This window comes from Panonychus citri, unplaced genomic scaffold, assembly GCF_014898815.1.
Source record: "Panonychus citri isolate SS breed McGregor unplaced genomic scaffold, ASM1489881v1 Contig00138, whole genome shotgun sequence".
NCBI lineage: Eukaryota > Metazoa > Arthropoda > Arachnida > Trombidiformes > Tetranychidae > Panonychus > Panonychus citri.
In genome coordinates, this window is record NW_026515543.1 from 4,102,149 (window position 1) to 4,117,822 (window position 15,674).

The 15,674-nt window shown below is 29.2% G+C and overlaps 2 protein-coding genes and 1 long non-coding RNA gene across 4 annotated transcripts; 2 read left to right on the top strand and 1 right to left on the bottom strand.

Moving 5' to 3' along the window:
• Positions 1–240: 240 nt before the first annotated feature.
• On the bottom strand, positions 241–10,372 carry LOC128393092 (probable serine/threonine-protein kinase DDB_G0282963). Of its 2 annotated transcripts, XM_053353217.1 has the most exons (6): positions 9,861–10,372; positions 8,914–9,052; positions 5,668–5,898; positions 1,276–2,473; positions 978–1,193; positions 241–901 (listed from the first exon to the last, which is right to left on the bottom strand). In XM_053353217.1, the coding sequence occupies exons 2-6, from the start codon at positions 9,019–9,021 to the stop codon at positions 771–773; spliced, it is 1,884 nt and encodes a 627-aa protein (XP_053209192.1). In that variant the 5' UTR covers positions 9,022–9,052; positions 9,861–10,372; the 3' UTR covers positions 241–770. The 2 variants fall into 2 exon arrangements, with proteins under 2 accessions (XP_053209192.1, XP_053209193.1); XM_053353218.1 differs by lacking the exon at positions 9,861–10,372 and having other exon boundaries at positions 8,914–9,287.
• LOC128393095 (uncharacterized) lies at positions 6,126–8,323 on the top strand. Its single transcript, XR_008326071.1, has 4 exons — positions 6,126–6,569; positions 6,844–7,255; positions 7,425–7,797; positions 7,904–8,323. It is a non-coding gene; the product is annotated as an uncharacterized LOC128393095 (long non-coding RNA).
• A 1,280-nt stretch (positions 10,373–11,652) lies between the features above and the next one.
• Positions 11,653–15,184, top strand: LOC128393152 (fatty acid CoA ligase Acsl3-like). Its single transcript, XM_053353281.1, has 2 exons — positions 11,653–13,545; positions 14,454–15,184. The coding sequence occupies exons 1-2, from the start codon at positions 11,967–11,969 to the stop codon at positions 15,074–15,076; spliced, it is 2,202 nt and encodes a 733-aa protein (XP_053209256.1). The 5' UTR covers positions 11,653–11,966; the 3' UTR covers positions 15,077–15,184.
• The last annotated feature ends 490 nt before the right edge of the window (positions 15,185–15,674 follow it).

A 15,674-nucleotide genomic window follows, 5' to 3' on the forward strand; every position in this document is an offset into this window, starting at 1 on the left:
TTTCTTTAATTTAGATGACACTGATTATTTGATGGTTGGTGGTTCCTTCTTAATTATGATCGTTGTTTACTGAGAACTTAATTTCTTTCCATGAATTCAAATCATTTTATATCCTCAAATCAACTCACTATCTTTAATCTGGTTGTGTTCATCTGGTTGATTTCTTTGAGTCAATTAACCAATCCAAGTAATACTTTAAACTACCTTTGTGATATTTTACACTAATTGTTGATCGTTGATCTTAATTCCCAGGAATAATGTTGAATAAACCCTGAAGTATTCATATAAATGAAAGTGTCGATCATCAGATTACATCAGTTTCTGGACTTATCCCAACCAATATTTCACTTTTCTACCAATCAATATACTACCAGTTTCTATTGTGTGTGGTGTTAAACAAGAACAATCAACTAATCACAGAGAAAAGGGATAAAGCCGATACTATTTCAATTTCGTTTTTGATTTCTCTGTGAAATATAAATTAGCTTCTTCAGCGATGATTTAAGTTTTCTTGAATATTTCAATTTTTAAAAACTCAAAATATTGTCGATTTGACAATAAGTCAATAATATTTATTTGGATTCTATAATTGTTTCTTCTCGATTGCCAGCATTCAATTGTAAAAAATTACTTGAAAAAAGTTGGACTGGATAAAACAAATGATATTGACAAAAAAAAACATGAAAAAAAATAACATGACAAAATAGTAATATAATCAAGGAGAAGATAATTTGATTCATTTTGATGATGAAGATGAAGTTCTGATTGAATTATTCCCAATTACCAACATAGTATCTGATTATTTTGTCACAGGCATGAAGATGATTAGTAGGTAAGCAATTAGTTATTTTGATTCCATCTCCGATGCTGCTGTAAATGTGATAATAAGATGGCTCTGAACCTAATCGAAATTGGAAATGGAAACAACAATTAGTGATTTGATACAATTTAAGTTTTCTTTGTAATAATTTGATTACCTGATGATTGTGATGAATCTGAGGACGATGAACAAGATGATAATCTACTGTTAACTGGTAATCGCCTCATCGCACTGTTTAAATAGCCCGTTGATTTATGATGACCATTTAAACAGCCATTTAATTGGTACAAACAAGTTTCCTCGAGTTTGGGTAAACTGTTCAGTAAAAGATCATCTGTAATCTTTTCACTTTGACTTCGGAGAAACGCTTCATCTATTAATATACAAAGAGACAAAATTGATTAATTACTTGATTGTTCTAAGTATTAATTGTTGGACTGTTAATGTTGTATTACTTTCTCTGCTAATTTGATTTCCATTGGTTTCAAATTTATCGTAATCAGGCATCGGTATTTCAATTTTTACTGATTCTTCAACCCGATGTCCATTAGTTGGTTGATTGTTATTATTTGTATTTTTACAATTAGTGGTTATATCCTGAATGATTGACCCATCAGAATCACTAGATGGACTGTTAATTGTTGACTTGGAATGGTTATCAATAACTTCCTTCACTTCGGCCCGATCTTTTCCAGATTTACCGTTTGATTTCATTTGCTTGATTGCTTGATTGATTTGCTGTTGATTAATATGTTCATCTTGTTGAAAATTGTGGTGATTTCGATGATGATGATGATGATGATGATGATGACACTCTTTGTTTTCCTTATAAGGTGGAGATGGTGAAGATTCATGAGACTCACGACGAGTTTCTGATTTTCTTTTAACGTTCTGATTATTATTAGTAACATTGGTTTTCAGATTAACTTGATTAACTGATTCCGATGTAACCATTGGCACCGATACAACTTTACATTGATCAACTTTGGTACAGCAATTAACATTGCTATTATTATTACCATTGGAATTACTGTTAATTGAATTGTTACTATTAACATGATTCTTAAGATTATTTTTACTAATAATCACTTGATTAGAGTTGGAACAATTTATCATCAATTGATTATTCTTGTTGCTATTACTAGTTGTTACTGATTGTTGTTGTTTTTGTTGTTGCTGTTGCTGTAATTGCAATAATTGTTGTTGATGCTGTAATTGTATTTGCTGTTGTTGTTGTTGTTGTTGTTGTTGATCAAAAATGGCCACAAAATCAGGTATCTTTTGATTTCTCATCATGAAACAGGGTAACTTATATTTGATAACTTCCATAGCGACGATATTAATCACCATCATCCAACAGGGTGTCTCAAGTAAATTTTCTGATTCAATGTCAATGGAAACACAGGTTATACATTGAGCTTCCAGTTTCTTTTGATTAGGATAAGTTGATTTCATCTCCGAACCAATTGTGGTAATTAACTTTCTCATCTGGAATAGGGTCATTGCTTTGTCCATCTCAACTCGACCATTAGTTTCAATCAGGTCACCACCAAGACAATTATAATCACTTGAACCACCAGAAACTTTAATGTTACTCCGAGTTAACCTTTTGATTAATATATCACCGGATTCATCTATTTTCATTTTGATTCCCTTTAATTATTACGATGATTGATTCCAATAAGATTTAATTGTAACAATAAAAGGAAGGAGATGAAATTAAAAAGGATAAATTAAATGAACAAATAGTTTACATCCAATTCAACTGTCAAAGTAATCAAGTAATTGTATTAAATCAGTGTATTATTAATAAATCATATACCAAATTGATCAAATAGATTTATCATCAATCACATAATTATATTGTTAATTCAGTTATTAATAAAAAAAAACAACTTGTTGAATTAAAAGGAATTAACAATTTAATTTACTTTCATAATTCAATAAACTTTGTTACTGTTGCAAATTTGTTGCCATTGATATTTTTTTCAACTAAATTGTTAACAATTAAATCATCTAGAGTGTCCTGATTAGTTGATTGGGATGGATTAAGATTTTCGATTAGCATGAACTTGAAAGATCAATTTAATTTTCTAATACCTAAATTGTGATATGTTTTGATTGATTTCGAGCAATTTTAAATCTTAATCAGTGGCTGATTCTAAACTCACGGAAATCAAGCACAAGTCTAAATTGTAACAATTAAAAACCATGAGTTACTGATTAATTTCAAGTTCATCAACTTGTAATCTATAGTTAATTATTTGAGACACCAATCAAATAACAAATTAATAACTGTTAATACTTATGAGATAGTTGTTAATTGCTCTGATCATCAATTTACATTATATTTTGTTAGCAATTCTGATGAAACAAATCAAAAATGATAAATTGTTGATACAAAATCAAATTACTAGCAGTTTATTTGATCAATCGTTTTAAATTGTTAATAATAGATGAATGTAATTTAGTAAATGAATAAAAATATTGATAGAAACAAGTTTATCAATCATAATAATTCAGTTGAATTAAATTGAAAGACCAAATTGACAATCAATCAGAAATTGAGAGAATCAAATCAAGGTGGTAAAAGTATATTCATTGATCGAGATAATCTTAATTGTAATCAAAATTTAACCTAAATTGCTGGTGGAAAGTAACAAAATTAGTAGCACAATTGAAGGGCAATTGTAACATTATCAACTTTCATACTTAAATTGAGAAATCTAATCAAAAGTTAATGACATTCAAATGATTGTAATTAAATTGCAGAGATCATGAAAATCAAACGGTAATAATTTGCGTAACAATTAAACATGATGATCGCTTGAAACAATTAAGTTTCAAGTAAAAGGAATGACTTTAATGGAAGCCCAACAATTAAAGGTAGAATATGTTTCCGTAAATTAATCTACTTAATTTTTTTCTCACTGTTAAGTTAATTTAACTGTAAATGGAACAATTTGAATCATTATTACCATGATAATTGCTATAGTTAAATGTGTGATGACAAAATTAATTGTAACTCATGAAACCCCAACGATGGACACTAAATTTGGGTGACCTTTGGTTAAATTGGGTTAATTTAATTGTCCAATTGAAAGTTAATAATTAACCTGAAATATAAATCTACTTTTACCATAATTGGTTAGTATGTTTAACAATTTAACTTAATCAGCTTTTGGGTCTTCAATCATAATCATCTAGGAACAGGAATTGATCAATTAATGAAAACAATCATTCATTTGAATATAATTTCTGATTAATTGCTGATAATCAAAAGGGATTGGTTAGACTAATCAAGTTCTCGATAAATTATGATTAAAAATGAAATCTCTCAATTATTTGGTTTCTCTTGATTGTATTCAAGTTAACAGTTAATTGCTGATTTTAATTTGCTACTGATGACAAGGAAATCAAATCTAAAGCTCATCAGATAATCAACAGGTAATTCAGTTAATATTATAGTTCATTAATCGTTAATTATGTTAAAATTAAGAGTTAATTTGATTGAGAGAGAGACAATGGTATCAGATGAATCAATGGTAACAGTTAACATGATAGTAATTAGCAACAATTAGATAACTGGATGAAAATGAGACACGATCAAAGTTAATTGTTATTAAATTGCTCATATACTATTTGTAGATTGTACAATTTGTATAAATAAAAACAAAAGGGTAAAAATGGAAGATAAATGATTAAGATTATAAAAGGATGAAGATGGGGGAGGAAGATAATCATCAGCATCTTCCTTTAGTGATTAGTGTATCAGGCTAATTACTTTCTCGAAGGTGAGAAAATGAAGAGAAAAAATTATCTTCCTTTTCTCTCTTTTATCTTCATCTTCATCTTCATCATCATTTTCATGGAAATGGCTACTCTTTATATCTAAAGTCTTGATGTTGCTAATTAACTTGATGAATGAGCTATTACAATCTAATGACAATTTACTGATTGCTGTTTCAATCTCTCTCCATGTAAAGTTATATGCTCTCTCTCTATCTTAATATAGTTTAATTGTTAATTGTTGAATTGAATCTCTCATAATTGAAATGAAACATCATCTTGTTTTTTTTGTACAATTGTAATAACATGTAACGTAACTATTACAACAATTAGCAACTATTAAACATGAATCATTTTTGATAATCACTTAATCTTTATCAACTTTTCACTAAATTGCGATTTCAAGATGATTATCATGGATTATGATATATGAGTTATATTAAAGTATCTAAACTAAATTGTTACTCTTTTAAATGACTGATCATTGATCATTTCATGTTTCAACATTGATTGTGAAAGTTAATTCATTAAGCTTATAATTAGAGTGAATAGAATCTAACTTTTAGAAAGTTGTATCGATTGTTGTTTATCCTGACACTGGTTGGTAATTTAATCTAATTTTGATTTCGTCATTAAACAAAAATCAAATTTCTATTAAGCTGATTAATAGAATGATATTAAATTATTTGGATAAACAATCAAGAAGAAATAAAAAGAAAAAGGGATAAAATAGATTCTCAATGAGCCACTAATCACAATTAAAGATTAACCGATTGTAATAGTATCGATTTTAGAGACAATGTTTAAATTGTTTAAAGGAATCAACTAATTACTTCCTCTTCCAATAAGAAATCACATAAAAATGCCGATGATTTAATAGTGTTTCGGTTTTAAGACCAATTAAAGGTTCAACAATTGACTTTCATCGCCACATTCATGTATCGAAATCGATACCAATAGAAAATACCAAGACCAATATTTAGACTTGATTTCCTTTGGAAGTTAAATTGATCGGTTATCGATTGTGACACAATAAATTTGATTAAATGATCACCTACCTCACCTAATCCTTCCAGTACTTTGGTCGTTCTCTCATCTCTCTTGGAATTAACAAATCCACTTAATCCAACAAGATGACCATCAAATCCTCGTTCAGATCCATTGAAAGTGATCACTTGAGCTCTCACATAAGCCTTGGCAACACGACGATTCTTTTCCATAAAAATGACCTTCGCCCAAATGTCGTCGTCAATTTGATCCCATTTATCCAGAATCTCCCCCAGATGATCCTAATTAATTATCCACAAAGAGAAACAAAACATTAATCAATTTAGAAGAAAGAAAAAACAATTAGAACATTAAAAGTAACATGATAATTAATGCAAAAGAACAAAAAATTAACCCTTTGGTTACATTTCGACCAATCGGAAAGTGTTGTTTCTCTTTGTTTCTTTTTCTTTAAAATAGTTAATTTATTTTTCTCTTTTATTTATACAACCATTGTTGGCGAATTAATTAATTCCCGTTTGCTAATTAATCGCATTTGTTTCCCTCTTCGTGCGAATGATTATTCAAATTTAAAATGTTCCCTCTCATTTTCCATCTTCACTTGATGACATAAAAGTGAATACATTTTCCTTTGTGTCTCTCTATTTATAGAAGTTGATACATTACAAGTTCAATTGAAAATGTTGCTTTTATTTTGTTCCGTTAATTTAATTTATTGTTGTTCATTTTAAACGCAGTTTTAATCTTCTACAGGTCAACAATTAACAACGATAAGTGATTATAATTTAATTTACATTCCAATTAGCGTTAACTTTATTCATCTACTAAAATACAAAACATCAACCGGACAAGAATCAACATCAACCATCAACAGTTTTTTGCTTCATTTTGTTTGTCTCTTTCTCTCATTTGTCTTATATCTTGTTTGTTGACTTCTTTTGTTTATAATTAGGTATGTAACTGTTGTTGTTATCGTTAATTATCATTTTTCCATCGTCTCTCATATTCTCTTACTTTTATTGTATATATAAAAAGATAAGTTCAAGAACTCTCACAATTAAAATTAATCACAGTTTCCAAATGTGATGAGACAATAAGTTAGAGAATTGAAGTGATGGAGAAAATGATTTGATATCTTTTTTATTTTCTCTATTCTTTCATCATGTTTACTTTCTCTCATCCTTTGGTCCTCTTTTTTTCTTCTTCTTTTGTCTTCAAATGATTAGGATGATGATAATTCCGTGAACCAGGGCATCTTCATCTTCATCTTCATCTCCATCATCATGATTCTTATCATCACCATCATCTTAAGCCCTTGAGTCTAAATTGTTTTAAATTGGCCTCAAACTGTCAAATGAAGTTGCAGATCAGTTAACATTATATAGAAGGATTAACTTTACAATTAAAATGATTTACTCTTTCACACCGGAAATTATACAATCATTTGTCTCCATCACCATCATGATGATTGATTAATTTGATAATAATCTATACAATTCATCTGATCATCAACACCACACACACACACTTCTCATCTTTATCAACAAAAACAACAACAGCTGATACATGAAACCTCGGGTTTAGATTAACACTTAAAAACAAATACGTGTGAATGTTTTATTTATATTAATACTACAGGTAACATCACTTTAATCATCTTGATCATCATCATCATAATTATAAACGACTTCATCTTAATCACCATATTCACCTCATCAATCTCATCTTATATTTAAACAAAAAAAAGATTCACTTTTATTGCTTAATAATATTAGACCTTAATAGTTGTTTATTAATTTCTAATTAGATAAGAAGATTAATTAACAATCGACTTACCCGATGACCTGAACAATATTCAAAGGATTAACCATTTGGATGGATTAACGTTGAAAAGTTGATTATGTTTACACTTTCAATTCTTTCATGGATAATCACAATCAAGGAAACAGGAAGCTTCAAGACAATCAACTAATCATTAACTGAATCAAATAAATGGCAATGTTGCTAATAGAAAGTTGAAAAATTGAATCGCAAAGAAAAAATCATAGGAAAATTAACCGTGATGGTAAATCATTAAGCCAAATCAAATGAAACGATTTAATTAACTTAATGGTCAACCATTGTAATAGTAAATTGTTGGTCAATTTGTAAGATACAACTACGGTTTTCATTTTTAAAAGGTAACTATTATTATTTGATATTATTACTACAAAAAAAGTGATAAGTTAATTGTAAACAAGATTCGTTACAGTTTAACAAAATAAACATTATTTTCTCACTAATCAGGTTCCGGATAGTTAAAGGTCAATCAGGATGAGTACCAACAATCAGTTAATTGTGGAGTCCCAACAAGAAGCCTTTAATCAACAATCACAATATTATAATCGATTTAATGTCAACAATTAACTTAATCCGAATCTATTTTCTGATTTATATGCAATTCGATTGGAAAAAGTGAAAGCATGATGATGGCAAACGAAACGAGATGATTAGTTAATTGTTATGGTGATAGAGAAACAACTACAATTATCATTAGATTGTTTGAAAATTCATCAAATCGTGTTAATCAAATTAAAATTGATTGTTCAACTAATCAATTGTAACCAATTGAATTTACCCGAGAAAACAATTAGTAAATTACAGAGATTACACAACAAATAATCAATAATTAACTCTGATCTAAATTAAATTTGTTTATAAATTAAATTTAACTAAACAAGTTAATTGTCCGGGCTGATTAAATGTTGATGTTATATTAATGATTGATTAAATTAGTTATAATTATTGGTTGATTTTAAAGTAAAATTGTAAATTGTTGATAAATGTTTGTTGTTGGTTAATAATGAAAGAAATTAAATTTAAATTGGTTAGTAAAAATTTTCACAATTAACTAATTGAAATAATGAAAAAATTTATGATGATGATTAAAAAAGAATCAGCTTTAAGCTAAATTAACATGAAATTGTAATTAAAAGTGTTAAATCATCTGAATAGAAAGATTTTCACTTTTGTCCGAATATGAAAAAATTTTTAATTCCAATCAGAAATTAAATTTAATTGCTGTAAGCATCAAACTATTAAGTTTATGATTAAACGAGAGACAAACTGATTTAAATTAAAATCAATTCCCTTTTTTGATAACTAATCATGATTAAAAATACATATCATGATTAAACAAATTAAACATTCAACTAATCAATCAATCAATTAAACCTTCAACAACTGATCAACTGATTATTATTTTTGTTTCTGATGAAAATAATGTTACAATTAAAGTTAATTGTTGGGTGACTTACCTTAAACAATTTATCCTTGTTAAACCAAATCTCTTGATCATTATAATGTTTACAATCATTAATTAATTTATCACATGATTTAGATAATATTTTTTTCCGGCTAATCATGACTTGATCAGATTCCTCCTCACAATTGATTCTGTAACAATTAAGAAAATACAACAGTAATTAAGATAATTAGATTGATTATAAGTAAGAAATTTAACTTTGGTTCCTTCATTTAAATCATAATTCACTTTCACTAATTGTTACAATTAACGAAAAACATTGATAATCATCAACGATGAATAATTATTAACTAATTATTTCACCTTGTAGGTTAATTGTTGGGTTAATTGTTGACATAGTTTGGGTTAGGTTTTCATGAGGAAATAAATTAATCGTTAATGATTAGGCAATTTGTGAATAATGGTGATGATTAAGTTAATCATTGGTAATATTTGATTGTAATCTGTACAAAAGGATTGGCTTTAATTGTTAGAAAGTGCGATTTAATTGTAACATTTGATCTTAATCAATTAATTGTAATTGGATATTTAAATTAAGCAATAATTATTGCTTAATTTACTTAGTAAATTGTTTGATCAATAGATCACGATAAAAGTTAAACTGATACAATTAAGATAATTATTATTGATGATTTAAATTGTTTGTCAAAAACAAATCAAATTTTGATGACAATCAAGTATTTTAAACAATTGAATGTTGATTTGATTAAACAATATAACAATAATCAACCTCTTAATATTAAGAAACAATTACAATTATATTTAAATTCAAATTGAATTACTTTTGAAACTTTCTAAAATTAGATTAATTTGATTGTTACAATTTAAAGACAATCAAATGTCAATGGTAACAAGAAAACAATCAATTTGTGATAAAAATTCACGATCAACATTAAACCAAACAGTTTAATCACAATTAAGTAAACATTTTTTCATTACCTTTGCCTGTTAATCAAGTTATCATCAGGTAAATTGTTCAAATGATTATGAAAACGATGAGATGTATTGTCCAGCACTTGATAAATCAATATGAAAACCCAATTAGGGGAGAGCAATTAACATGGTGATTTAGATGGCGAATCAGAAATTAATCCAGAAATGGTTAATATGAACAAACAATTAATATGAACAAAAACTGGAAACAAACACTTTTTGAAAATATGATTAACTGATGACCGATGGTCAGAATGAGCATAAAAAATGAAATGCGAAAGTGAGAGAGAGAGAGAGTAAAAAACAAGATACAATCTCAATTTGATCTTTACCCGTTGTCGAAATTAACAATTTAACTTGATTAGAACGATAGTTGAGGCCACACACACGAATCGAAGTCTCTTATCAGAATCAAGAGCATCTTCATCACTTTTGTTTACCTCGCAAAAGAAAGATGAAGACAATGAGAGACGCAAGAAGACAGAGTAGAAAGAGAGGGAGAAAAGGAGGAGATGACGAAGATGAGGATGAGGATGAAGATGAAGGAGGTAGAAGAAGAAAAAGAAAACAGTTACTCCTTTAGAATCGACGAAGGCGGAGGTTTCATCTTCTATTTTATTCTTTTCTCTCTTACTTTTCTCTTTCTTCTGTTCCTTAATTTCTCCTTAAATAAACTGCTCGAAAACGCAATTTTCCCTTAAACAATTAACTCACTATTACGATATAATAGTGATAATAATAAGAAGAAAACTTGACCGAAAATAGTCCAACAAACATGATACAATCTTCGAGCGATAATAAACATCTAACGTGTTTTTTTTTCTCTTGTGCGAAACTCTAATCATATCCAATCAACTCGAAATTGGGTTAAATTTTGTTCGATCTTCCAAGCGAAACATTGTTTCAATCATTATCCCTTCTGATAAATTCTTACAATTAGTTAATTGTTTTCGCCCTTTAAAGTGGGAGAATAACAAACATTTCTTGTTCGAGAAAATATTCCAAAAATTATTGATTCTTTTCTCACTGACATTGATTTACTTTTTTTTTCTTCTCAATCATATTTTAGATTAATTAGAACTACAATTAGGTTCTGATTGTAGTTAATTAAAAGAGAACTAGTGGCGACATTCGTGTTAATTGTTGATAAACTTTTCTCTTTGCGATTCTTATTTAATCAATTTCTTTCTCTCGATAATCTCAATTCCATCTTCTTGTTGATCATATTGAACGATGCTCAAATTTGGCCATTCCAATGTCTCTAATTATATTTTTCGTAACTTAATTGTTAGAAAAAAGCTTGAAAATAACTGATTTACATAAATTAAAATTCACTTTCACGATTTTAATTGTTGATACTTTTCATTTACAATCAAAGTAAATGAGTTTGTTTGTAAACTAATTGGGCGTTAATGACAAACCTCAAAGTGATTTAAGTGATGCAACAGATTGAGAAATAAATAAAATTGCTCAATCATGATAATCGAAAGGTTATTAACTAAGGTTATTAATTGTGATTAGATTTGTTAATCGGCTTATTGACATTGAGACGAACAATTAAGCGAAAGTGTCGCCATCTATTGATTAGAATAATGGAAAAATTTAAATTCTTATTTTTTTATTTTCGTTGTTAATTATCAATATTAATTATATCTCAAGTATTCCTCCAATAGTATCAAGTTTTTGATTAGATTAAATTGATTTTAATCTGATAGTAATTAATTTTGCTCGCCATCTATAGTTTCTATGTATGAACCTCTTATCTTTAAGGAGAAGATAACTTTTTCCTCTCATAAGTTAATCATTTAATTGTGAGTCTTTTGTGACAGTTGAAGATTTAGATTAATCAATTACAGTGTTAAAAGGGAAAACAATTAACAGCCGATTAAAAATTTTCTAAAGATTATGGTGGGTTAATTATCTTCCTAATTGTGATCCATGTTTGCCTGTTAATCTCATTCTCTATTTATCTTCATCCGTCAACTTTTGACTTGAACGTCGTCAACTTCCGTTTCCTTGGATTTTTATCTTGGTGTTTTTTGTTTTCTATTCTGTTTTTATAAACTTGAAGATATTGTTTTGTATTTGCTATTGAATAGAAAAATTTTAATAATGTTTGGTAGTTCAATCGCTGAGAATTTAATTGTCACAGCGATAGCCACGATTCCACTTTTGTTCATCGCTAATTGGCCTTGGTTGGGAATCTTTCTGGTGAAAGTGATAACTGTTTGTGTTGATTTTTTCAGTCTAACTTTTCACATTATCTGGCAAAAACCATGGAGATCATGGATCGCCATGAACCGAAAAAGAGGTTATCGTGAGAACCCTAATGATCCTGAATCTCCATTCATACGATTCGGTGAACCCCTTGAATATGATCCACAAATTTTGGCGAGTCCAACGATCGCCGAATGGTTTGATATTGTGGTCAATAAATATACTGATTCCAAGTGCCTCGGAACTCGTCCAGTCCTCTCAGAATTTGAAGAGCGCCAATCCAATGGAAAAATCCTGAAGAAATATTTACTCGCCGATGATTATTTCTTTATCAATTATAAACAAACTGAAGATAAAGTTAAGAAAATTATTAATGGATTAATAATCAACGGCGTTGGTCCTGGTGATAAAATTGTCCTTTTTTCGGAAACTCGAGAGGAATGGCTTTTATCGGCATTCGCTGCATGGAGACTTGGTGCAATTACGGTTACAATTTACGCCAATTTAGGACTTGACGGGATCGTTGCGATTCTTGATCAAACTAAAGCTAAACATATGGTAACTTCATTTGATTCAATTGGTAAATTAAGTAAAATCTCCAATAAAATTGATCACTTGAAGATCATTTTCTGTGCCAATGGTCCAGGTAAAAAAGGGCCAGTTTCATGTCCAGGATTCGATAAGTTCAACGTGATTCCTTTCGATGAATTATATAAGAGTGAAAATGTCGCCGAATCGAAAAAAATTGCTCTACCTAAGCCTGAGGACATTGCGTGTATCATGTACACTTCTGGTTCGACTGGTGTACCTAAAGGTGTTCTAATATCTCATTCTAACTTTATGAATGCAATGAAAGCACTTATTACATCGGCCGTTGGTAATTACAATTACGGTGATCATGAGGCTTATTTGGCCTATTTACCGTTAGCTCATATCTTTGAAATGGGTGCTGAGGTTTTGATGTTTTCCATGGGAATACCGATCTGCTATTCGTCCCCTCAGACAATGTTTGACAACGCAACAGGAATTAAGAAAGGTTGTAAAGGCGATATGAATATTATCCGACCGACAATCATGCCAGCGGTACCTTTAATCCTTGATCGGATCAAGAAAACAGTCGAAGATAAAGTTTCAGGCTCAGAGTTTGGCCGCGATTTATTTCACTATGCAATGGAATACAGAAAATTCTGGTACCATTATGGTTTCGAAACTCCGATTATCGACCATTTTGTTTTTAAAAAAGTTCGTCAAGCTTTAGGTGGACACTTGAAATTAATGTTCGTTGGTGGAGCTCCGTTATCACCGGAAACACAAGAGTTCATCACGATCTCAATGGGCATCCGATTGGTTCAAGGTTATGCGGCCACTGAAGGTACAGCGTGCGCCGCATTAATGGACTTGGATGATCGTTCATTGGGTCGCTGTGGTGGTCCACTTTTCGGTGCTAAAGTTGCTCTGGTCGATTGGCCTGAAGGTAATAATTATCCAATTTCACTTTCATTTACAACGGAAATAGTTTATTAACCTAATGAGACTTTGATTGTAGATCAAGGTTATCTAATTAATCCTATTAATTATAAATAGATATGATTATAATGATCAGAGATCAAGTTTTCCATGTGATCAGATTACTTTCATATGAAACTTTTGATTACTTTTTTTTTACATAAGGATTAAGCTTAATTCATAGTCATTTCCATAGTTAATCAACACTTAAAATCAAAAGGACTTGAAGTTCTTGTTCAATTGAATCAAATTTCAAAATGTTCAATTATTATAATCAACCTTTGATACTATTCAGTTAAACCAATAATAAGATTGGATTATAAAAAAAGCAGAAATTTCTTCCCTCTACTTATCATGAGACTCTTGTAATTACCTTGATCGTTAATTAACCAACAATTAATACTTGAAACGTTCAACAGGTACAATATTAGTTTAATTTTGATCATCCGAGAAAATAAACTCTAATTGTATCATGAGAAAGATCAAAGTTGAAAGTGTATTTATGTTGATATGTTTGCATAGGAATTAAATTGAAAGTTAATCAAACAATTCATAGCTCATTAGAATTGATTATGTATTGATAATTAACAAGAAATTGATGATTGAAATGTAAACTTTGTTAATATTGATCAACAGAAACCAAATTGTTTGGTTGATCATGAAACTTTGTTAGGAAATTGATTGACTGTTTCATAGATAATTACAATCAACAATTATTGGCTAATTTGTTTTTGTTTTTGTCTTCATTGAAAGCAATTAAATTGGTGATTAAAATCTTTGCCAAGTTTACAAATTGTCTGATCACATTCATGATTGATGTTATTATCAAATGATCTTTAATTGTTTATTTTTGCTTCTCTCTCATTTAATCAACAGGTAACTATTCAAACAGAGATAAACCTAATCCTCGTGGTGAGTTAATTATCGGTGGACCTGCGGTTACAATGGGTTATTATATGAACGAAGAGGAAACTGAGAAAGTCTATTGGGTCGATGATAAGGGAACTCGATGGTGGAGATCAGGGGATATTGGAGAGATTTATCCTGATGGAACGATTAAGATAATCGATCGAAAAAAGGATTTGATTAAATTACAGCATGGAGAATATATTTCCCTGGGAAAGGTTGAATCCATCTTGAAGAATTGTCCTTTTATCGATAATATTTGTGTCTATGGTGATTCTTTCCATAATTATCTGATTGCATTCGTATTACCGGAGAGAAATAGTTTAATCCGATTAGCTGAAAGTTTGGATAAACAGAATATCACTTTCGGTGAATTGTGTGACGATCGAGAGGTGATCGCAAAAGTATTGGAAACTTTGAGAGAATTTGGTGAAAGTAAAGGTCTTCTTAGGTTCGAGATACCCAATCGAATCAAATTATGTCCAGAGGAATGGACACCCGATAATGGACTGGTAACTGCAGCGTTGAAAATTCGTCGATTACAAATTCAACAATTCTACAGACAATCAATCGATGAGCTTTATTTAAGATAATCATTTACTCTAAATCTTTTCAATAACACTTAACTTTTTTTTTCTTCATCTAAATTGTTTACAAATAATATTTTAATTGTAATAAAAAGCTTTAAATTTCATTATGAATTAGATCAATTTCTCAAACAATTAAATTATTAATATTTTCCTCCATGTTAATTGTTACCTGATCTTTGCTGCCATCTCTCGGTTAATTTAGTTAGTAATGATGATAAAGTGATTGATATTTCAATGATTTAATTGTTAACAATCAAATCATCTAGATCGTCCTGATTAGTTGATTGTGTTAGATTATCACTTTAAGATATTACTAATTGTTAATTTAACTTTCTAAAGCATTTAATTATCATTAATATTGCTCAATGATTTTAATTGTAGCTAATTTTTCATCGAGACAATTAACTAAATTTAATTGACAATCAGTCGTTTATATCCCGATAGTTATTTACTTTCAAGTTGATTAAAATTAATCACTCATTCATTTTTACTCCAACTTTTAACTACAATTATCACAACAATTAACATGCTTTTATTAATCAGAATCTCTGATGAAAAAGTTAATCGTGATTTTTTTTGTCAATCAATTTGTACTTCGAGA